This window comes from Thunnus albacares, chromosome 16 (assembly GCF_914725855.1).
Source record: "Thunnus albacares chromosome 16, fThuAlb1.1, whole genome shotgun sequence".
Taxonomy (NCBI): Eukaryota; Metazoa; Chordata; class Actinopteri; order Scombriformes; family Scombridae; genus Thunnus; species Thunnus albacares.
The window spans coordinates 19836655-19859147 of record NC_058121.1 but is presented as its reverse complement, the minus strand read 5'-3'; the positions used below and the strand labels follow the sequence as shown (position 1 = coordinate 19859147).

At 41.3% G+C, this 22493-nt stretch overlaps 3 protein-coding genes across 3 annotated transcripts in view; 1 reads left to right on the top strand and 2 right to left on the bottom strand.

The window, feature by feature from the left end:
- The first annotated feature begins 417 nt into the window (after nucleotides 1-417).
- On the top strand, nucleotides 418-3055 carry irak1bp1 (interleukin-1 receptor-associated kinase 1 binding protein 1). Its single transcript, XM_044376757.1, has 4 exons — nucleotides 418-731; nucleotides 1892-1973; nucleotides 2372-2502; nucleotides 2624-3055. Exons 1-4 carry the CDS (start codon nucleotides 457-459, stop codon nucleotides 2886-2888), a joined length of 753 nt encoding a protein of 250 aa, XP_044232692.1. The 5' UTR covers nucleotides 418-456; the 3' UTR covers nucleotides 2889-3055.
- si:dkey-261l7.2 (uncharacterized protein LOC569751 homolog) lies at nucleotides 2931-7143 on the bottom strand. The gene is made up of 8 exons (XM_044376758.1): nucleotides 7019-7143; nucleotides 6856-6927; nucleotides 6399-6543; nucleotides 6082-6171; nucleotides 5806-5900; nucleotides 4966-5129; nucleotides 3709-3825; nucleotides 2931-3611 (listed from the first exon to the last, which is right to left on the bottom strand). The coding sequence occupies exons 3-8, from the start codon at nucleotides 6521-6523 to the stop codon at nucleotides 3501-3503; spliced, it is 702 nt and encodes a 233-aa protein (XP_044232693.1). The 5' UTR covers nucleotides 6524-6543; nucleotides 6856-6927; nucleotides 7019-7143; the 3' UTR covers nucleotides 2931-3500.
- Nucleotides 7144-7508: 365 nt separating this feature from the next.
- The window catches only part of LOC122999657 (pleckstrin homology domain interacting protein), a 35170-nt gene continuing 20185 nt past the window's right edge, over nucleotides 7509-22493 (bottom strand). The window contains exons 19-40 of the mRNA XM_044376756.1: nucleotides 22229-22412; nucleotides 22001-22103; nucleotides 21588-21725; nucleotides 21079-21176; nucleotides 20729-20936; nucleotides 20475-20585; nucleotides 19422-19529; nucleotides 18227-18351; nucleotides 17317-17399; nucleotides 17057-17168; nucleotides 15923-15984; nucleotides 15667-15822; nucleotides 14984-15104; nucleotides 14768-14893; nucleotides 14400-14475; nucleotides 14164-14223; nucleotides 13902-14054; nucleotides 13239-13391; nucleotides 12830-13041; nucleotides 12486-12727; nucleotides 12218-12364; nucleotides 7509-12094 (exon numbers count right to left, since the gene is read on the bottom strand). Coding sequence (XP_044232691.1) covers nucleotides 11385-12094; nucleotides 12218-12364; nucleotides 12486-12727; nucleotides 12830-13041; nucleotides 13239-13391; nucleotides 13902-14054; nucleotides 14164-14223; nucleotides 14400-14475; nucleotides 14768-14893; nucleotides 14984-15104; nucleotides 15667-15822; nucleotides 15923-15984; nucleotides 17057-17168; nucleotides 17317-17399; nucleotides 18227-18351; nucleotides 19422-19529; nucleotides 20475-20585; nucleotides 20729-20936; nucleotides 21079-21176; nucleotides 21588-21725; nucleotides 22001-22103; nucleotides 22229-22412 — 3488 coding nt within the window. The 3' untranslated portion in view covers nucleotides 7509-11384. The remainder of the gene's footprint in view (nucleotides 12095-12217; nucleotides 12365-12485; nucleotides 12728-12829; nucleotides 13042-13238; nucleotides 13392-13901; nucleotides 14055-14163; nucleotides 14224-14399; nucleotides 14476-14767; nucleotides 14894-14983; nucleotides 15105-15666; nucleotides 15823-15922; nucleotides 15985-17056; nucleotides 17169-17316; nucleotides 17400-18226; nucleotides 18352-19421; nucleotides 19530-20474; nucleotides 20586-20728; nucleotides 20937-21078; nucleotides 21177-21587; nucleotides 21726-22000; nucleotides 22104-22228; nucleotides 22413-22493) is intronic.

Here is a 22493-nt window from a genome sequence, read left to right as displayed (position 1 = left end):
TTGTATTTTATCAGTGCATATTCCCAAACAAAGTTACAATTAAACATATCACACACCTATTGTAGTATATAATTGACCTGGGGCCTATGGGGGGCCCCCGGAGTATGGGGCCCCTAGTTAGTTTAATGATCTGCTGCAGAGGTTCTTCATAGGGGATGTTAATAGATTCATACATTGGGGTCATACTGCTCAAACAAAGTACTTCTAAGCCTGTGAAACTGTATGCCTCTGCATTATGACCATTATTTTCAGTGATATGCATAGTTTGATCAACTTTCCCCTCAGAAATTCCTAACAGGTTAATTATAACATTGATTTGATCACAAATTAGAAAAGATTTGATTAGAAATGGGCACTCCACTTTTTGTAGTTCTTTTTACCGAAGTAGCCTACAAATCCCGACGTGCATTGCGTCTATTTCCATAGCAGCGGGAAGTTAGTTTGGCGTCTTTCATCATGGATAACCCGAGCCGTGTATTCGCTGCCATAGTACCGGCTGCCGGTCGTGAGTTCACCGGTAATGAGAAAGAGCAGGAGCTGGAAGTGCGAGCGGTAAATCGACAAAGTTCCGGTAACCGGGTAAGAGAGGTCCAGGTAACCGGAACAGCGGAGGTTTGCTGCCCGGCGGACAGAGTGTCGGTGCGGGTCAGTGTCGGAAACAGCAAGGAGTCAGTCAACGAGGTCACAAACAGCGTCTCACGGCGACTCGAATATATTTTACAAGCTCTCAGGTGAAAATCTACTCAACACTTTCAACACTAGTACAAGCAGACTAACAGTATATTAGGCTAATGTTAGCTAGCTGGTGTTATAATACTTACATGTGACGTCAGTATCAGTTTTTATCCATTGAACAAACAGTAGAGTAACTGTTGATGCTCTCTGCAATGTGCCAGCGGTGGAAGAAGTATTAATAACTTTTAAACTATGCAAATATAAGAGGAAGTGCAGAAACATTAGCATCAAAAAGTACTCAAAGTAGCAAAAGTAAAAGTACCCATTAGACTAGTAATTCTCAAAGTGGGGTCCAGGGACCCTCAGGGGTCCCCAGCAAAAAGGGGAATAATTTATTTTCACTACAATTTCATCTATAAGTAACACAATGACAGAATATATGACTATTTTGGTCATGAGTTTCATACACTTTCTGTAATAAAACTAATCATCTAATTTGAGTGTTATGTTATTGTATTATTATTATTATTATTATTATTATTATTAATTTGGCATTAATCTGTACGCAGCATTTTAGTGTCTTATCTGGTTGAGATACTGTTGGGTAGATTACTCATTAACAACGCTTCATATTTTATAAGAAGATCATATGTTTTGGATGTTAAATCTTGACTGTCAAAGTTTGTAAATGATATACAACACAATAAAAAGTACAATATTTCCCTCTGAAATGTAATGGAATATAAGAATAAAGAGGCTTAAAATAAAAATACTCATGTTAAGTACAAATATCTGCTAAAAACTACTCAGCTTTGTAACCACTGAATCTAAATTTCATCTCATGGTCTTCTCATATAATCTCAAATAATCTTGCTTTTAATTTGACAATCTTACATTATTAATTTCTAGTTTTGTGTGTATGTGATGTGCTACTGTGTGTAGCTTTGTATTTTGTATTTATTTATTTTTTTGCTTTGTACTGTTTGTTATTGTGCTGTTATGTTTTATTTGTAAGGGACTGCATATGAAAATTAGTTTTAAAGCTAACTCCGGTGCAGTACATCAATGTTTAAAACTGTACATTGTCCCAATAGATACAATACAATTACATAAGTACTGTACTTGAGTAAATTTGTGTGTGTGTTTTATTAGCATACACACACCTTGTTTGCAATGAATGTAGGGTAATAATTTTTCATGCATTCATTCTGCTTAGACAACATGGCATAAAGGACGAAGACGCCACAGTGAGGAGGTTTCTCCACCGAGAGGCAGACCTGTATCACATGGATGCAGAGGTATCTGTATGGTTTTACTCACAGCCAATCACTGCAAGCATTCTTCAATTTAATGCGATGTGTGATTGGCCTCATACCACAGCAGCTACAACCCGTACAATCTATGGTGATAATACTTCATTGTACAGTTTGTACAGTAATTTAATGAATATTTCAATAATTTGAACACTTCCAAAGTATATTTGTGTAAAAATCATTTGGATTGGGAGGAGTGGTGGCATTTTAGGCAACTGAATGCCTCTATTGACATGATATTGGTATCACTTAGCTACTAGTTTTGGTACTGTTACTGTAATTTAAAAAAAAAAAAAGGGATACCCAGCCCTTTATATGTGTATTGAGTTGTATAGAATATTGTAACAGAATATCAGTGCAGCGCTGTGTCTTGGTTCCCGCAGGTCACGGTTACGTTCTCAGATTTTGAGAAAATGGAGCGAATATGCAGCGTTCTGCTGGAGAAGCTGGACAAGAGTGTCTGTGTGGGAACACCGCAGTTTTACCACAGTGCTGAATGTCTGAGTCAGCTGAGGTAAAAAACAAAAACAAACACACATCTCTCACCAGGAAAGGTTTGTCCTTATATTGATTAAATGTATTTCATTAGTTTGATATGTCAATTGTAACTAATGCGCGTTTTGTCCGTGTTCTAGGCGGCGTGTTTGCGTTTCAGCGGTTGAAAACGCTCAACAGAAGGCCAGCGAAGTCAGTCAGCTCCTGGGACAAAGTCTGGGACCCCCCCTACTGGTCAGAGAGGAGGACACAAGGGAGTGGAGGAATGAGGATGAGGACGATGGAGGCAGGAGAGGGCAAGGTGCTACGCCCCTTCCTCACCTTCCCCGTACACCCACAATCACTGCCTCCTCACGGGTGTCTGTCTCCTTCAGCCTCAGAGACAAAAGCAGGAAAAAACTCTGAAAAAACATTTGCCACTGATTCATGAAGCCACAGAGATGATTGTCACAGTTTAAAACACTTTATTTCATAGTTTTAATGGCTGAATATAGTTTTGTTTTGTTTTTTTTAAAGGCATTTTTTCCACTTCAGCCATCTTCAACCAATCAAAAAAAAGATTTTCAAAGCAATGCTGTCTTTTTACTGTTAACTTTAACATTCCAGACATTCAGATCTGTCTTTTAAAAAAATCAAAACAGATCTGTTTAAAATTAAATCTTTGCACATTAAATTAAAATACTGTATATTTATACATCTCAAAGAAATAAAAGGTTGAACAACTGCTCAATACATTCTTAGAGCTATGAGAGATATTCCCAAACGACACCCTCACATTGAGATCCAGCAAGGAGGGATTAAACAATTATCCTCAGTCTCTTCAAAGCTTGACCTTTCTTTGTCAGTAAATTCAGTATTTCTAAAGAAAACATTGGCATTTTGCATCCACTCATTACAACCCATGATTGATAGATTCCAGTAGACTCCACAGACAAAAAAAGACCTCGAGACCAAGTTCAACAACACCACAGAAAGAAGATGAATTTGTCTTTTGGACAGATCTTTCAGACCGAGCAGTCAGGCGTCCTCCATGTCGTCCTCAGGGTAGATCTCTTTGAGCCAGGGCTGCATGATGAACCGGTTCCCATCAAAATGTGTGAAGTAACTTTCCAAAGTGGGAATGTCCGGCTAGAAACATCCAACAGTGAGTCCAAGACATACTGAGTGTGTGTGTGTGTGTGTGTTTGTGTGTGAATCGGTGTGTGCTGTGTCTTTGAGTACATACCCTCATCCCTGTGATGCGCTCCAGTTGTGTCTGAGGTAGATATGCAATTAACAGAGAGGAGGGTCCAGGCCCGCTGAACAGTACCTTGTAATGAGGTGTCCTCTCTGCTGTGGTGCCCTACATGCACACACATAGTCACAGGAGTCAGTGAACTGGCAGATTTTTCCACTTTAAACGCTTAAAATGCAATAATTCAAAGTCTAAATGTAAACAAGACAAAGGGTAAGACTATGGTACAACCTCCTAACGCTGATATTCTCATCAAAGGTGAAAAAATTGACATAGTTACTGATTTTAAATATCTTGGTGTGACACTGGATCCACATTTGAACTTTAAGAAACATGTTAAAAAAACGGTTAAAACCATAAAGTACAACGTAACAAATTTTAGACATATTAGAAACTGTCTCTCTTTGGACGCAGCCAAGATATTTATGCATGCTATGATTCTTTCCCATAAGTCTTATTGCATCACATGTTGGGGGCAGGCTGGAGAAACAGCCATAAAACCTCTTGAGTCCTCATACAAACAAACTCTAAAAACTCTGGACAAAAAGCCAATGCATTTCCATCACTGCAGGGTACTGGAGAAATACAATTTACTGAGCTTTGACCATTTTAGATTATTCTCAAATTTGCTCGCTCAGGAAGTTCTGTTAGATCCTCCATACAAGATTGTACCATTTGGTCGCACTGCATTTGGACAGTCAGCTTTCTCTGTGAAAGCCACAACTCAGTGGAACGCCCTACCTGATTATATGAAGAGCTGTAGTTCTATCAATACATTCAAGGCCAAATTAAAAAAATCAACTAAAGACGAATCAGCTGTGTGACCACTGAGCCTAGTTTACATTATTAATTTTTAATTTACCTTGTGGGTGTATGTGATGTGCTGTTGTGTGTAGCTTTGTATGTTGTATGGTGTGTTCTGTGTGTGTTTTTGTTTGTTTGTTTGTTTTTTTGCTTTGTTCTGTTTGTTGTTGTGCTGTTGTATGTTTTGATTGTGGTGAACTACGGATGCAAATTAGCTTCAAGCTAACTCCAGTGCAGTGCATCATTTATGCTTAATACTGCACACTGTCCCGTTCAATAAATCAAATTAAATCAAATAGGAGCCAATTACAGTAGTAGCCAAATAGCCACTGGTAGTGAGGATGAATACTCAGATCTTAAAATAATACACTCTGTGAAAAAAACAGCAGTAAGATGTACGAATAAATTTGGTCAGAAGTGACGTGTAGAGTTGTGGCTGCTAACCTCAGAGCTGGCAGCATACACTCTGTCAACCCACTCCGGAGGGGCTCGCATCTCAGGGTCCCAGCTCACCACCACACCGACCATATGGCCTTTCCTTTCCAACACCACCTCTCCGACCCGCAGAAACACGTACGGGGGCCTGGGGCTGCGCACTTCCTTGGAGGCTGCAGGTATGAGGAGAAAGAAAGAGTATCCCGTGAGGCAAATTTTTATTGTGCAGCTTTCACTGAAGCCAGAGGTTATTTACTGTCTTATGGAGGTAAAATGATAAATATGCTGTAAAAGAAGTACTACACACAAAAAAAAGAGAGATGCTCGCTATTTTTCCTTCCTGCCAGAGCAAGCTGTTGGCTGCTTCCTGTAGACGTGCAATTAAACTGAAGACAGGAAACAGCTTGGGGTATCAAATGCTTCAGATTTAACTTTTTCATGTATGATCACATGGCTTTGACCAAAATAAGCTTTACATTTACCTTAAATTGACAGAAGTGTCATATCACTGAAGTTTCATACAATTCAAACAATATATATGTAAGAGTTAAGAGAAGTTGGTGGTACGGTGCTCAACCTTACAATTAACACTGGATTTAGTACTTGCATCAAATGGGATAAAGATAAAAATAAAGGGGGGTGCAAAGTGGAAATCCAGACCAATAAAGAAAAAAAAAAGTCTTAATTAATTTCTCAAAAATACTGAATATGAGAGGCGAAATTTCAGTTTATCCTAAGAGTGTGGCTGTGCGTCCTGTTGATCTATTGTAACTGTGGTGATAAGATAAGATTCTTCTATGTATTACGTCCACTAACCAAAACTTTACAAACACGTATACAGACACGAACCTCCAAAGAATCCCTGGTCATTGTCATATATCATGCTCTCTATGGCAAACGACTGCGGAGCCAATTCTTCTTCCTGCCCAAAACCAACCAAAGACCTTCGGAAAGCAAAAATATTGTTGAGTTATCGATCTTTATTCCTCTTTTATTCTGAAGTGTCCTGACAACAACTTAAAAACACACAAAATCTGGAAGCAGAGATTAACAGGAAAGAGTGCTTATCATAACACATGTTTTGTGGTCTCAAACAATCACAATGGTAAACACTTCAACACTCACGTGACTTTGGATATTTGCTGGTTTGCCCACTCCATCCATGCTGTACCATTGAAGAAAGATGCTCTCCACTCTCTACACATTCTAAGGAACCTGAAACATGGTTATCCATTAATTCAAGGTGTTTATAAGTGCATTAGAGGCTTATACTCTCCTAGTATAATATTCTAGCTGTGAAGTTTTTCACCCAGAACAGACAAAGAAGAATTTTCAAGAATTTCCACGGACGTTTTGTTTCCCTTACAAAGTTGTCACACATTACACTGACGCATAAAGACCTTTTTTTTTTGTTTTTTTTTAACGCACGGATCAGGTCCTACCGTGTTGTCGCGTGGTAGCGCTGCGCCGCAGAGTTGCCGCTCCACCGGGAGATGAAGTACTGCGCGGGCACAGCGGAGAGCAGCAACACGAGCTGCAGCACAGCGGTAGACGTGAGCTGAGGCATGAATGCTGCGCCGCTGTCACCTGCGGACGGAAACACGCGTCAGGTGCGTATATGTGGCAGGTGGAGGACCCAAACTTCAATCAGCGCAAATTAAACATATATAAAGACATATATTTAGAGGAAGGGGCCTCCAAATGTCGGTAAAAGGGTTCCTTTTCTGGACTGTCACATTGTTTGTAAAGTTAGTAGGCCCTGATATTAATCTGGTTCGACCTCAAGCTGACTTGGGAAGTAAAAACATTATGTGGCGCAGCAGAATTGTCGAGGAAGTGCAAATAAAGCAACATTATTGTTAAAGCTCATTACTGTTATTTAATAATTATTACCCTTACCTCGTCTTAATATCCAAAAGTCTTATGTTCAACTATCTGCCAAACATTGCGTCTGAGGGAGTCTGTTTGCGCCTGGAAACCAGAACAGAGTGACACGGTTTCACTTCTGTTTTATTTACATAAAGCACACGCTCACTCATGCCGCCACCACCTGTGTATTTACATTTTTACTAAAAAAAATGCCAAACAGGTAATCTGCCCAATCGTCGCAGCCCACGAAGGAACCGGCGGACCTTTAGTGGCTCGCCACGTCAGGCGGAGCCGAGCCTGTGAGCTCCGGGCGGGGAACTGGCTTTTACGCAGTTACGCTTTAGCAACACAAGGTGGAAGAGTTGTTCATTTGTTCAACATCCATGTAAGCAACAGCCTGCATGAGTAAATATGATTAAATAATAATAATAAAATAACAAATAAACATCTAAAAACAAAAATCTTTTTAAATGGGGGTCCTTGACATGAAAAAATTAGCTTATAGTATAGTAAATTATACTACAAATCAGTTAGAAAAACATGCTTTAATTGTGACTTAAACCAGATTCTTCTTAATGGGGTGAATGTTATGTATTAAACTTATTTTTTAAATCCCTGAACCTGTGAACAAGTGTACGTAATCTTTTGAAATGACACTGAAACAAAGAGAAAGGAAAAGTGGATATGGAAACACAACTGTTTATTTACTTAAAATATTGGTATTGACTAACAGGACAGCAGTACTCCCCTACACATACATTCTAGCTTTATGCTTCTTTTTTGCATTAATTCCTTTATATATAAAAAGTATCCAAACTAACAAAGACATCCTCTTCAATCAGTTCGTGTGAAACAGAAGACCCCTTTTTCCCTTCCCGTTCTGTTCGCTCCCATCCCGCATCCCCCTTAAAACGTCCCCGAAATGCTCACATGCAGCCACTTCACACACTGTGACCTTTAACCTCTGACTCCCCCCCTCCCTCCCCCCCCTCTGCACCCTTGATGGCTGGTCAGAGGCCACAAAACAGCACAACTCTGCCACACGTAAGCACAGGCCCGTGGTAAATGATACATACATGAGCTCCATAATGCAGTATGTGTGTCAAGGTAAGACTTGCGAAGTCAAGCTGGAAACCGCCGCCAACAGCGAGCTGATAACAAAAACCTAACGAGGTCCACCTTGTGAAGCGCTGTGGACCAAGCAGACGGGCAGAACAGATGTGACTGATGTGAAGTAAGTGGAAATGAATTAATACACCAATTCTGGCTTCATTTTAAGGCCCCTTTGAAATGATTGGATGTTGTTAGTATTACTAATATGGTTAAAATAACCCGGCCAGCAATTTTAAATCAGCTCTGTAACTTTGACATAAGTACAGGAACAGGTTTGATGTTCACTTTGATACAACAACTGTATTCCCACTTTAATGGGAAACCAGAGGGGAAATAACACATCCCTGCCCGTAGCCTTATTAACTGGGCTGCTGTGTACTTGGCGCATCATAGCAACCAACTGTTCCTGATTCAAAATTACTACGTCCCCACCGCTATCTGGCAAACATACTGTTTTTGCAGTTGGCTCATGTTAAAAGTGAGCTCAGAAGCCTGGGCCTACAATTTAGTTTCCACGCTCTGACCATGATAATCTGTGCATATATGTAAATAGGATTATTTGTGATTGAGATTTCAAAAAAAAAAAAAAATTCAAATCCTTTATGTGCCTATGAAGAGTTTATAGAACAATTTAATGAATGAAAAGCCATAAAAAGTCATTAATGAACACATAATACCCACAAAATCTTTTGTCCGTAAAATGCATCATTTTGTGGGCAAAGATAATAAGCTTCCTATCTTTAATAAAAACATTTACTTTCATGTCAACAGTCACTTGTGGAAGAAGGTGTTCTAGACTGTCTCAGTTTAGAATAAAACTCTTCATATACACAATATAAACAAAGCCAGGCTGACTGAAAAAAAAAAAAAAGTTGAAAATTGTATCCTCAAATAAGTGCGGTAGAGTATAAAACACCATCCCAACAATACAACTCCACAGATCTAGCCACTGATATATTATTGTCCTGTATGGCAGGAACACGGACAAAAAAAAAAAATCCCCCCCAAAAAAAACAGTTGACACAACATCTGTAAAGGAGCTCAACACACTCACTGTGGAGACAGTGATTCAGAAAAATAAACACATTCAAAAGCCATGGTCTAAAACTTCAGTGCCCAAAGACAGAATTTGGCATTGACAAATCCATAACAAAAAAACAAAAAAACAAACAAACAAAAAAGTATTAACAATGATAAACAGATGAGATATATGTTCAGTAATATGTGACGGTAAAGTACTATGACATGAACCGGGTGTATATACGTAGATGCTACCGTCCAGTTCTCCCCAGTTAGTCCCACAACACGAGTGGAAACTTTCAGATTTTGGCATTCACTTCCTCTGTGCTGGGTTACTGAAAACAGAAAATGATGTCATAACGTGAGGCCGCCATCTTTTTATAAACTCAATCCATCAAGGTGTGTGTACAGAGAGAGAGAGTGACTTAATATATTTGCCTCCTGTCAGATTGTTTTTTTTTCAGTCTTTTCTCTCTTTCATAGAAGCCTGTCAGGTCCAGTCCAGTCCCCAAAGTCCAGTTCTCTGAACCCAGTGACGAGCAGAACCAACAAGTCCAAAAACAAAACAAAACAAAAAAAAAAAAGGACCCCAAAAGGAGAAACCAACTGAGGATTCAATATGCCAGAGTAGCAAAGGCACACAATCAGAAAAGATGAATATAAGACCTGTCTCTCTCTCTGGTCCGCTCTCCGTCCAAGTTAAGTCTGATCCAGTTTGATCTGGCTCGATCCTGTTTGCTTTTAGGCATGAGAAAGTGCTAGAACATGCGAGACAGAATTGTGTGTGTGTGTGTGTGTGTGTATGCGCGCGCGCATGTGTGCGTGTCGCCATAGAAACATATCAGCATTTAAAAAGTTCATTTTTATATGTTAACAAGTGAAAATACACAGGGTTAACTCCCTACAACTGCATTGATAACCGGTCTGTGGTAAGTGCATCTCAAAGCTAGTCGCCCCAAAGCTCCTCTGGCTGTACCTTAGGTATAAACTGACGATAGGTTGGTTATAGGATAATACATTGACATGAATAATGGTATGCTTACAACAACAGTAAATTCTTTTTTGAACTGCTATAAATACATTTCTTTGAGAGGTTTCACAACGATCAAACTGTATGCCACTGTTTGTACGCTGAAATTGAATGACACTCAATTGTGTTATAAAAAACACACACACACACACACACACACTCTTTCAGTTACACCCACTCGCATAGTCACAACTTAGTTCGTACACATATAGGTACATGTACTTTGCAGGGCAGAGGCCAAGCACGCTTATACACACATACACACACATGCACGCACACACACACACACACACCAAAGACATAAAGGCACAAGGTATTGCTAATGTTGAAGACGCATTGAAACATGATCTATCTAAACATATAAATGACCCCTTTCACCCATGCATCCTTTATCTCCTTCTCACAGTAAAAACAGCGTCTAAAGAAAAAAAAAAAGAGATGCTTTCTCTTTCTAAATAACATGCAAAAAAAAAAAAAAAAAGAGAACACACACACACACCGCACACATCAATAGTAAACAAAACCTACAGATCTACAGTACCTGCAAAGGTACACCATTTGGTATTTTAGCGCAGACAGACACCCTCAGGTCAGCTAATGTGTAAGACTTCCAAAACAGAGAGCCGATCATCACGTACAAATCTTAGAAAAAGCAGAGAGGGGGTCGTATAAAAAAACAGTGGGAATAATGGGGAAAGGGGGCAAAAGACGTTGTCAGGCCAGCAGTCTGTAGTCCGTCACAGACTGAACTATTTCAGCTCAGTGGGTGTCTTTGACCAACCCAGCAGAGACACTTGAAAAGTCCTCAAAAATAGTAAGAGTAAGATAAGATACATCCAGCTCTCCTCATGATTTTTTTTTTTTCAAGTACTAAAACTCTGTTAAACAACGGATTTGCTCGGTCTGACACCCAACAGTGTTTAAGGTCAGACGGAAGTGAAGAGTGGTTCACCGGACAGGAGTGAACAAAAAACCACCAACATAGGAGTCAGTAAGCATCTGTAGGATCCAACATGGACCAATAATGTAGGAGGAGTTGGAGCAAATGAACATGCGTTGTCAGAAAAGCCATCGACTGCAGTAGTAGATGTGCTTACTGGGCCAAGAGGAAGGAGAAGTGGACAGGTAACTGCGCTGTTGTGCCTCTCCATAGCCACAGCTTCAAATAGCAGCAGCTGGACTAGCGGCTCTCCAGACGTACACACACACACACACACACACACACACATGCACGCGCGCACACAAATGCATACAACACCAAGCATGACCTCTTCGACTCAGCCCTGCACTCCTCCAACGCATAAGCTAAGAAATCTCATCCGGATTTCTTCTCTGTCGCGGCAGCCAGCTGACAGATGCCTCCTCCTCACATCCTGTGTCTGTTCTGTTGTCTCTGTTACCAGCCTATAAGGTTGGCTTTGGCCTTTTCTGTCAGCTTGCGGACACGGCCCTTTGAGGAGGTGCCAAAGGTAATTGATGAGTCCTCAAACAGCAGCTGCCTCTGCTCCTCCTCTGAGTCCTCCTCCATGTACCAGGCTGACCGTCGCCCCTGGTTACGTGTGCGCATTGACCCTCCTGCTCCCTCCGCTCCCTCCTCCTTTGGAGACTCCTTGTGATTGGATCGTTGAGGAGCAGTCTGAGGAGGAGGCGTGACCTCCTCGTTGGTTCGCCTGCTGCTCCTCCTCAGTGGCGAAGGCTCAGGTGACTCAGCAGGAGGAGTCGCTTCCTCAGTTCTTACCACTCTGGGCCGGCCGCGCCGTCTAGGCGTCGACGCCATACCAGAGTCCGACAGCACTGATGCCTCCTGCGCCGAAGACGTCCCGCCTTCGTCGCCCGTGGATTGGTCGAGTTCGTCGTCAGGGGTGGAGCTCCTGTGGTTGCCGCTTCTTCTCCTCTCCTCCAGCTCCTGCTTGCTCTTCCTGCCTCTCTTCTTGCCGGGTGGGCGACCTCGGGGTCTGGAAGGGCTCGCCGGAGTTGTGTCTTCTGGAGGACTCACCGGTGGGTCCATTCTGGATTTCCGCCCCCTTCTCCCAACGCCGAGGGTCACATGACTACTGTGGCCGTTCAGGTGAACTGTGCTCTGAGATGAAGGGCTGGCAGGAGAGCCTGAGGGGGGTTTACAGGACAAAAGAAAGGAAATATGTCAATAACAGCCAAGTGACAGTAAACTTTTTGACTTTAAACATAAATTTCACATTACAGTCACTTCTTTGTGACATCATCTCTTACCCGGCGTGTGTCGTACAGGCGTCCTGAGTTTCCGTCGGGTGCTTCCTCCACTGCTACTTTCCACAGCTGGAGAGGGCGTCACCTTTTCAGCAGCTGGCGGCGTTGAAGCCGACACGGAGTTATGAGCCCGCAGCGAGCGAGTAGACTCTGACGATGAGCAAAAAGGAATAAATAAAGGAAGTAAATAATGTTATCAGATGAATTCTTGGTAATAAACATTGTTTTATAATTACTCTTAGTGTGAATTTGCATGTATCAATGATCTCACCTGCCGTGTTCGGTGTGTTGCTTGTAGGATAGTGTGAAGAGGATGAGGAGGGTGGAGAGTGTGTAGAGTGGCGTGCGGCACTGCGTGTACGCCCTGCAGCCGGGGTGTCGGTCTTCCCGTTAACCAGCTGAGGGGGCTGTTTCAGGGGGACGTTATGTCTCAGGGAGGAGGGTCGCGAAGGAGCTGGTGATGGCTCCCTTTTGCCGGTAACCCTGGACGACACACGTCTCTTCCTCTCTGGGCTAAATACAGGAAAGGGAAGAAAGAGCGGTTCAAAGAAATCAATCAATATCTTTAAATCTGTAAATACAGGAATTAGTTTAAATATTAAACATTCATTCTACCTGGATGCAGTGCTGCTTGCAGGAGATTCACTCCTCCTCCTCCTTCTCTTCATGGCGTGCCGTGTCTGTCTGTCCGTAGTGTGTCTTGTCTGTCTGTCTGTGCCCTGTCTGGTCAGTTTATCTGTCAGGCCGTGGATGGCCTTGTAGTCAGCCAGGATGGAGCTGACATGCTCCTCGAACAGTGCAGAGAGCCTCAGACTCATACTGTAGATCTGGAAACACAGTACAGTATGTAATCGTAATCACAGACACACTATGAGTAAAAGGGATAAGTGTTGTAATGTAAGAATTTTATTTCATGCGCTCATTAAGGCATGAAAATAAGTGAGCAATATGAGACCTATTAACCAGACCGTGTGTGTGTGTGTGTGTGTGTGTGTGTGTGTGTGTGCATGTGTGTCTCACTCACCCGAGACTTTTTACTGGGCGTATAAGCTTTGGAATTGCTGAAAATGAGCCGGACATCTTTGCAGAGCTCAATGGGAGACTGGTACTTTCCTTCTGTCAACGTGTTGAGAACAGTGCCAAAGTCCATCGGTGATTCAACTATTTGCAGATAGTCCTGAGAGAAGCGGAGTTAAGTTAAGATATTTCAATTACAGCTTTCAAAAGGTAAGAGCAGCATAAGAGGGGAGGAAGACGAAAAAAGGGAGGGTAAAGAAGTGACAAAATTACACATCACAGTTTTCAGAAATTCATAAAAAAAAGCAGTTTGATTCTGAGCTGGCAAATGATTCTGTGGTACCATATCCTTCACACAGGCTGAAATCTCTTACTGGAATTTTCTTGAAAAAAAAAAAAAAATCCCCCTCTATGTGTAAACAAGAAAAGTCTTGCTCACTGAAACCGCAGAAGTCTCAGGGTACTTTCCCTTCACACTTTCCCCCCTTTTACAATTCAAACATCCCAGGCTGACTGCGTAGCAAGGACCAAAAAAGGTAACTGGAAATACAAACCCGTACGGCCCTAATGGAAAACTCACGATGAGCTTAACCAGAATAATTCAGTTTGTTTCTAAGGAGGCCGAATGTATTTGGGAGCAATTCTGAACATAGAAAGCACAGATAGGTACCGGGTACTCTTGTAGGTCCACAGGTTCTCTGAAGGGCTCGGAGTCTTCACACTGAAAGATGAGGTCCAGCAGCTCCTTGCAACGTCCCCTCCATGCCTGAGGGTCGTATGAAGGAGGTCGGGTTCGCCGTTGTCGCTGCATTGGTCGACAAGCCTGAACATAACATGACAAGACAATAAGCTGATACAAAACAGACTATTCTTCTTCTTTAGATGCAGTCTAGCATACATTCTGTCTATGTGGTGATAACTCGATGTGTGACCTTGTGATTTCGTGTGGATGTTCCAGGTGTATTAGTATCTTCGTCGTCCTCTTCATCATCCTACAGAGGAAATGAGGGAAAAAATACAGTTAAAACCTATTGTGTTCTATCATATTCATCTTACATAAACGATATTTTGGTTTGGCGAGAAACCCTTTAATTAATATCAGCAATTACTGTTTTGTTTGGACAGACAAGACTAATCGCTGTGTACACATGTATACATGCAAACACACCTCATCTTCAGAGTCAGAGAAAGTCGCCTTCTTCATAGTTTTATAGAGCGGCATGAGGTCTGTCAGACTTTGGTCCCTGAGGAACAAAAAAAGAAGAGAAGAGAGCAGAAATTACTCTGTGATCTAACTCAGGCAAATGTTTAAAATGAAAACTATCTTCATTCTTAAGATATGTGCATGTACCCAAAAAGCTCAATACTTGTCTGACTTTGGCCATTTTCAGTTGAATTTTAAGCATGTTACAGTGCTAGATAACTGATTATTGTTATAATAATAATAAAATATATAAGCTACAGATGCTGAGTTAATTTTCCTCAAAAAACATTTAAGATTCTGACTTAATGATACCACACATAGGACATACTCACTTAATGAATTGCAGCATGAGGTCAGAGACAAACTTGGCTGTAGTGACGATGAACGATCCCGGCTCATTGAATGTTTGGGCGTTGTGTTCAATGTAACGAACCTCCCACATCAGAGAGGATAGTCGTCTGAAAGGGAAATACCAACACGTATGAGTGTGTGAATTCTCTCTCTTTGACACATACACATGTTAAAATCCTAAACAGATGTTTCGGTACCTGTAGAAGTGGTTCACCAGCCTTTGGCGTATAGTGCTGAGGTCAGTGATGTAGGCCACTACTGTGCAGTACGTGGGGTAAGCTTGTAGGTCCACTGGAAAGGCAAATGGTGCTGCCACATCTGAGGATGACATGTTTGAGAGAGGATATTTAACAGAGCTGAACATCTTTGTCTCTTTCCAAACACAAGGACATGAGTATGTCAAATATTACAATGACAGTGCATGTCTCACATCTTCATGCCTTTACCTTTAAGACTTTCTGGCTGATCCTGATACTATACTATATTTAGATGTTAAAAAGAAACCTAAAAGAATTAAGCTAAAACCTTGTCATGTGAGCCAACTGCAGCATGAAGCGCTCATGTGTGGTTAAGTCTCCAAACTGTCACTAGAGGGAGCTCTCAGATCAGCTTTCTCTTTTGCAGTAATACAGTACATGGTCTGTGCTTAATATGACATTACATCACTTAATGGGAATTCAAGCAAGCACCTCAATATCTGGCACCAAGTATTCCTTTTAACACATGATCCGAGAACCCTACTGGCCTCGTGCTGATGAGCTCAGAGTGGTGACTCGTGTTGCTTTATAAGAAATGTGCCCTCACGCCTTAACTTCACATCATCCTGGCTCACATGACAGAAGTGGACTGTTATTTTCTAAGGGGCGTGATGACATCATACCAAGTGTGCAGAGCTGGTCGATGGCTTTGATGATGCGTTCGCACTCCTCTACGCGTGTGCGGCAGCCCCATTCTCCATCCAGAGGGACGTACAGAAGCTCCTTCTGTTCTTCTTCTACCAGCGGTACGCTCGTGCCCAACTCGTCAGGGAACGTGGCTACACAGAGAAAGAGTTTTACAGTTTTAAATTTTTTGAAATTATGAATTTGTAAAGAAAATAAATTTGTTTGTATTGTGGGTGTATTACAGGCACTCACCATCATCAGGGATGGGCTCCATATCCCAAGGACTCATCTTCTCTGTGTCTCCATTATCCCAGCTAGATGGGGGACATTGTCGTGATGTGAGTCATCAGCATTATCGCATCTAGTTTACAAGCCTGCTTCTAGTCTGTTTGTTTTTTTAATACTATTTTGCAAGCAGTGATGTTCTTCTCCTCCAACAAGGATTTTTCAAATAGTGTGTCACCGTGAAGCACTCAGTACGGAGAAGAGAAAACAACTCAAACAGACAATATGATTATTAATGCTTCAAATTGGAGTGTCGCTGACAACAAAGGGGGCTTTTAGTTGGCAAAATCCAGTCCGTCATCCACGGAGCTTTTATCAGGTTTCTTGAATGACTGAAGACTTGGTGTTAGGGTTATGAGAGCAGGTGTCAACGGCACAATCACATACAGCTATTCCGTCTATTATTTCTCTATCCTGCTTGTGTTGTGTGGAAAGTCATTATCTCACACTCGTTCAATCCCGGGATTCACTTTTGTACCAAGTGACTAACTGTGCTCTCTCCACTTGACTAAATGGAAACTGAGTCAAACTTTTCACACTTCTGCTGTAGCCAACTTCAGTCCTTTAGATTAATCAGTGTCTTAAATCCTGGGTGAAATTTGTCTGATTAATATGGCTTCATGAGTTGCATTTTTTTTTTAGTTCGCCCTGTACTGGAAATGAGTGCAGCACAACAGTGGATAAAACATGAATCAGGATTTTCTCAGTAAAGAGGTGACCATTTTGAATCTAAAAACAGACGACCTGACCCTTTTTGTGATACAAACAAGGATTTTCCTAGAACTTCAGTCCCCTTTCTCATCATCATCATCATCATCATCATCATCGAGGTGTCCTTGATTCTGACTCAATTCGGTTTTGTATTTTGTTATTCCTCTTTTCATTTCTGTCCCCCTCTGCCTGTGCGGTCTGTCATGTGGGTTAATGCTGGAAACATTTGATGATGCAACTTGGAGAAAAAATGTGTAAAAATGAGAAAAAACACTCGGATCTACTTGTTAATGCAAATGCATCATCATGGAAATGAGATTGTATTGATTAAATATATGACTATCTGTGCAACCTTACTGCAAACAGAATAAATCCAAACAGAGATCTTACCAGACATTGTAGCACTGAAACAGGCTGTCTTGATACTGGGACTGGTAGGGTTCCTGGCTCTCGATGGTCCCGAACCACCAGGCATCGTCAATCACTGACCGAAACCTGTCCCCTGTACAGAGATCACACACGCTATTTAGGTCTTCACAAAACAGAGCAAAGATCAGCTGACTTTATAAATCGAGTGCACCTGAAATAGTGAGCGCATCCGACATATATTTCATACGATTATCACACATGACAAGACAAAACCGGCTGACCTATACTCCACTGCCTCTTTCTGGCGTTGTCAAACTGCTGCCGCAACACCAGGAAGTCGATTACATCAGGCATGTCGTGGTATCTGCAACGTGACCGAAAAATGTACAAATGAAGCCTAAGACTGCAGACGCAAACATGACAAAAAAAAAAAAAGTATCATCATGACTTTAACTGTGTACAACAGATATGTAAGACAATAGGCACGTACTGGTGGTAGCAGATAGCGGTAACAGTTTTACTTTATAATGTCAGTCAAGATTACTGGGATTAATGGTTTAGGAGTCTTGTCTTGAGTCGAGATAGGAATTAATTTAGAAAAGACTTGTTATATTTGAAATTAGATTAGGGGAACAGTTTAGGAAAACAGTTTCACACAGTATTGGCACTGGAAAACTCTATATTGTTTTAATGGAAAATTTAATGTAGGAAATCTACCATGTAACAAAAGCAAGGGTACCAGACACATTAGAAAAAGCAGGTTGAAAAAAATCTGATTTCATAATAAATATGCGGTAAATGCTCGGTCCTCAAATATGTATCCGGTAATTTGTGCCTTTTACATTTCAATTACACAAGAAAATGTAACATTTTGTACGACTTTATATGAGATTTTTCAGCATTCTTATTTTGTTGATTGCACTTTAACGAACTGTTCGGTAAAATAAACCCCCCATGTTGTAACGCTGACATTTTATAACAGCATTAGGCAACTGTTCATTGGTATTTTACATTTTGAAAACAGAGAAAATGATGAAAAGAGAGAGAGAGAGTCAAGATATGTCAACATTTACTCTCACAGATGATAAGTTGATATTCAATATTTATAGATCATTTGCTCATTTGCAGCGCTGGCTATGTCAGGTTTATTTAAAAGCCGCAGACCCTCTGAAGCTCTTTTGAGTATCTTACTTCATAGAGAAGGATCCTCCGGTCAGTTTGCCGGTGTCCGGGTCGAGGAAAGAAAGCTTCAGACAGCACAGTGTGGGCAAACCCACCTCGTACTTAATGCCAACTATCTTCATCAACTCCTGCTCCTGAACAACACAAATAAAAAAAACAAACAAAGCAAATCAGCACAACTAATTTCCTTAAGTTAAACATAGTTCAATGCACTACTTTTAACTTTCTATTGATACGTTTTCTTTTCAGTGTGTCAGTGTATATGTAGGTGCAGGGAGTGTTAGCAATGACACTAGAGAAAAAAAATGAGATTGGGAGACAATAATGCTTTAGTGTTGCCATGATTGGTTGTTCAAATTACAAAAAGAAGATATACGCTACATTTCACACGCTATAGGCAATACATTCACAAAGGTGCACACTGTTGCTGCAATGCATTATGGCTCACAGTCTTCACAGAAATTGCTATTTCAGCCTCCACGCATGGAGAAGAAAAATGCAATCCTATACGCTGTTACTTTTAAGTGTTCAAGTGTCTGATGGTGCTTTTTTTAGACGGTTTCATATAGACATTTTTCTTTCAGTAGAGGGACATTTTTAGTACAGGAAAGGGATTAAAGTCCACATGAAAGTGAAACCAGACAAGTGTCTCTGATGAAGAAGAAATGCCACTAACAGGTGTACATGACTGTGTGCCTATGTGTGTGTGTGTGTGTGTGTGTGTGTGTGTTGAGTTGTTGATAACAATGAAACAACAGTGAATGATTACATCATTGTAGGTGGCAGTTGCAGCAATTCATGGGGTATTTCCTTGTATTACTGGGGAGATTGTGGGTTTTTTGTTTGTTTAGCTTTTCCTTTGAAACTCAACATCCTTAAAAGAGAAATATCACTGAGAATATTACATCCCCAAAATGTCTCTTGATCTCAAAACAGGATCTGGCATATGATGTTTAATGCATCAAAGATGTTGTTTTTACAGAGAGATTTCCTGGGTAGTCTTAATTTTAGAACAGATTTTTACTTTAATATTCTTAAATGTCGTATTGATTTTTTGTTACATGGCTATACTGTTTCTATAAGGGGTTTATCTTCAGTGGTAAGGTAAAATAAAGAGATTGTATAAATCTCTAGATACATGGGATCTAAAGAGCAATGTCTCTCTTCAGAGTCTTAAATCCATCTTTGTCAAAGTGTTCCTTACCCGTAGCTCCATCTTGTGCCAGGGCTGCTTCTTGGGATTGATGCTGTAAATCTTTTTTTGTTTGGCCATCTCCACATAGGCTTCGTGGCCCTGTCTGAAGTAGTACAGCTGCACAAACACACACATCCATCATTTCAAATATGAAGTCAGAATAAAGCAACTCAAACTGTGTCATGTATATATTGTCAGTACATTTCCTGACTCTGGGGCATTTAACTCTATTTAGAAATCTGAAACATGTTGCTACATACTGAAAGGATATTTGTAGCCACACTAGCAGCTACAGACAACAATGTGGTCAGTTTGTCTGAATGAAATATATTGAAATTAGGTACAGACATAATATGAGCTCTTCCCCTCTTTGGAATTCAAGTCGGCAGCTGAAGTGATAATGAAATATGCTATGATGTTGACACATTAGCATGCTAATACTAGCATACAGCTCACAGCTTAGTTATTAGGCTAAAAAAAAAAGGCTGACAAAGTACAGTTAAAACTATAATCAATATTTGTATATTAACAATGGATCATGTGACTCCGCAGTTCCCTCAGCTCTACAGAGCTTTATAGACTTTTTCAGCTCATTGTTTTGCAAAAATGGACAATGTTAGCAGCTAGCTTGTTAACATAGTGCAACATTAAGCACATGAAGCACAACTCTAAATAATTGCTAATATATCTGTTGGATGTATAAAGGCAATTGTTTGTTAACATGATCTCCAACTTTTAAGGTAATCATATGTCCATGTTGTGCTCACAGCTTGTCCCAGAGTGGCCAAAAAACTTTTCATTTAGGTAACACCATACACTAGCATCACCCTCAGGCCAAAATGTAAATATTTTACTCCACTAGTGATAAGGATCCACAACTCAATTTTTCTTTCAACTAATTTCCTGATGTTTAATGAGCATTACAGCTTTGTGGCTGCTAACGTGGCTTTTTACACATTTGGTCGTGTTGCTACGTAAAACATTGAGCCTGTGTTTTGGTGTAAGCAGACATGTGGTGCACATGTGATGAAAACGCTGTAACAGGAACAAGGGGGTGTGTACCTCGTCTCCCATCTGGGGTATATAAGGACATCTCCGGGGAACCGTGTCTGTAATCCAGGCAGAGGGAAGCCACTCCTCCAGAGTTAACCCTTCCTCCTGAAACTCTGTCCTCTGAATGACACACAACAGAATCAATACTCACTCACATCGCTTCCAGGGGTTTAAATTTTTGCATATGTAACTGTTTTTCTCTCTAAATCTTAAAATCTTATATATATAGTTTGAATCACAACATTACATTACTAATAACAAACCTTCCTCTTCTCCTTTGGCTTCTTCTTCTTTGGTAATGCGCCATCTTTGTCTGCTTTGTCTTTCTTTCTTTCTTTCTTCGGATCCCTCTTCTTCTCTCCGTCCTCCTCTGAGCCGCTGCTTTTCTTTTTCACTTTAACGCTCTTCTTGGGCGGTTCAAGGTTGATCCCCGCGTCCGCTGTCCAGTCTGAGTAATCGCTGGAGTAGTCGCTGCAGACGCATCGCAGAGAAAAGATAAAATGTACAGATGCATCTGACTTTGTTTGTGTTTTGATTTTCATACAATATGTTTGTGTATCTGTAGATAATAGTTGATGTGATAAATCAGCACGAGATACTGTATGTAGCCCACCTTGAGCTACTGTGGTCATCCGGCCAGGGCTCTTTCTCCTCATCCTCCTTCTCCTCCTCCTCTGAGTGTCCGTTTATTTGCCGTACCTCCACCTCTCCCTGAAAACACATGGTCTTTTATGTGAGCACTCTGATCGACACAAAGATTCACAAAAACACAAAAGAATCAATGAAAAGGAAGGAGTGTGTTCATTGTAGTCACTAGACATAATCTGCTATGGACATAAGCAAGAGATGACGTGGTGACCGGAAGAGCTACACCCCCTTTAACCCTTCAATGCTCGACCCTCTTTGGGGTTGGTCCACCTAAATTAGGATTAGACCCTTGTTATGAAAGTGGACATTTTTAAGTATTTATTACACTGTTGGACTGATTGTCTGCTTTGAAGTTACTCTTTTTGAAAATGATGAAAAAAAAGATCATGTTCATAGTGCCAGCAGTCTGTGAACTTCTTAAAGGGTGACCAAAAAGCTAAATTCAAAACCAGGCAGCGACAGTACTTCATCTACCTCAGAGGTGCTGTCGTCGTCGTCCGCAGCCTCGGCGCTCTGGCGGCTCGTCTCCTCCATGGCAGCTCGAGTGTGATAACCGTGGTTACCCTGGCTCCTCCTCCCCTCATCAGTAGCACACTCTGATGTCGGATGAACCTGCGACAACAGAGAGAGGAGTGTGGTGAATGTGAAGGACAGAAGCGATCTAAACTCCAGTGATTTAAGAACTGATAGCGGGAAAATAATTAGGGACACGAGGTCAGAATATGCAAATGAGGAAAAAAATCTTGATTAAAAATAAGCTGAAGTGCCACGTCCTGGAGACATTAACTCCTGAATAAAAAAAGTTTAAAGGAAAAACATGATCATATACTTTAAAGATGTTGTAAAACAATGTTTGAGTGAGTGAGTGAGTGTACTAACTGACTTACCCTGCTCTCCTTGGGGAGAGAATGGATGGTGCGTCTCCTCCTTTCTGACTGGTAAATATTGATCTCCTCTTCCCCTTTAGCCTCACGCCAGTTCACCTGTCTCCTACACAATAAACACACACACACACACACACACACACGCAAAGTCATGACATGCATTTATACTGTTACTGCCAAAACAGGTTCCGCCTCAATTAAATCTGTTTCGTGTGTGTGTGTTTGTTTTACCTGACAGAGGCGTCCTCCAGCTCGGGGACCAGTACCCTGCGGCTCCAGGCCACCAGGTCTCCCTCTGTGGCCATCTGGCTGCGCGGGGCGTTGCTGTGCATCTGTCGAACACCTTCGATCTGCCCGCTGCGGCGGAGACCCACGTTGGGCGGGGAGTGCACCTCCGTTGGCGAACCCACCGATCCTGAGGGAGGAGACGTCAAAGAGAGAGAAGTTAGAGCTCGGCCTGAGTTACTTTGTCGACGGCCTTACCTGTTTTTTTGGG

Bases quoted from the DNA above. Each gene is read 5' to 3' on its own strand.
- irak1bp1 (XM_044376757.1), top strand. From the start codon at position 457: ATGGATAACCCGAGCCGTGTATTCGCTGCCATAGTACCGGCTGCCGGT. The intron at 732-1,891 runs GTGAAAATCTAC...CATTCTGCTTAG, and splicing joins TATATTTTACAAGCTCTCAG to ACAACATGGCATAAAGGACG. The intron at 2,503-2,623 runs GTAAAAAACAAA...TCCGTGTTCTAG, and splicing joins GAATGTCTGAGTCAGCTGAG to GCGGCGTGTTTGCGTTTCAG.
- si:dkey-261l7.2 (XM_044376758.1), bottom strand. From the start codon at position 6,523: ATGCCTCAGCTCACGTCTACCGCTGTGCTGCAGCTCGTGTTGCTGCTC. The intron at 5,130-5,805 runs GTTCGTGTCTGT...TCATACCTGCAG, and splicing joins TGACCAGGGATTCTTTGGAG to CCTCCAAGGAAGTGCGCAGC. The intron at 3,826-4,965 runs GTTAGCAGCCAC...GTGTGCATGTAG, and splicing joins TGTATGCTGCCAGCTCTGAG to GGCACCACAGCAGAGAGGAC.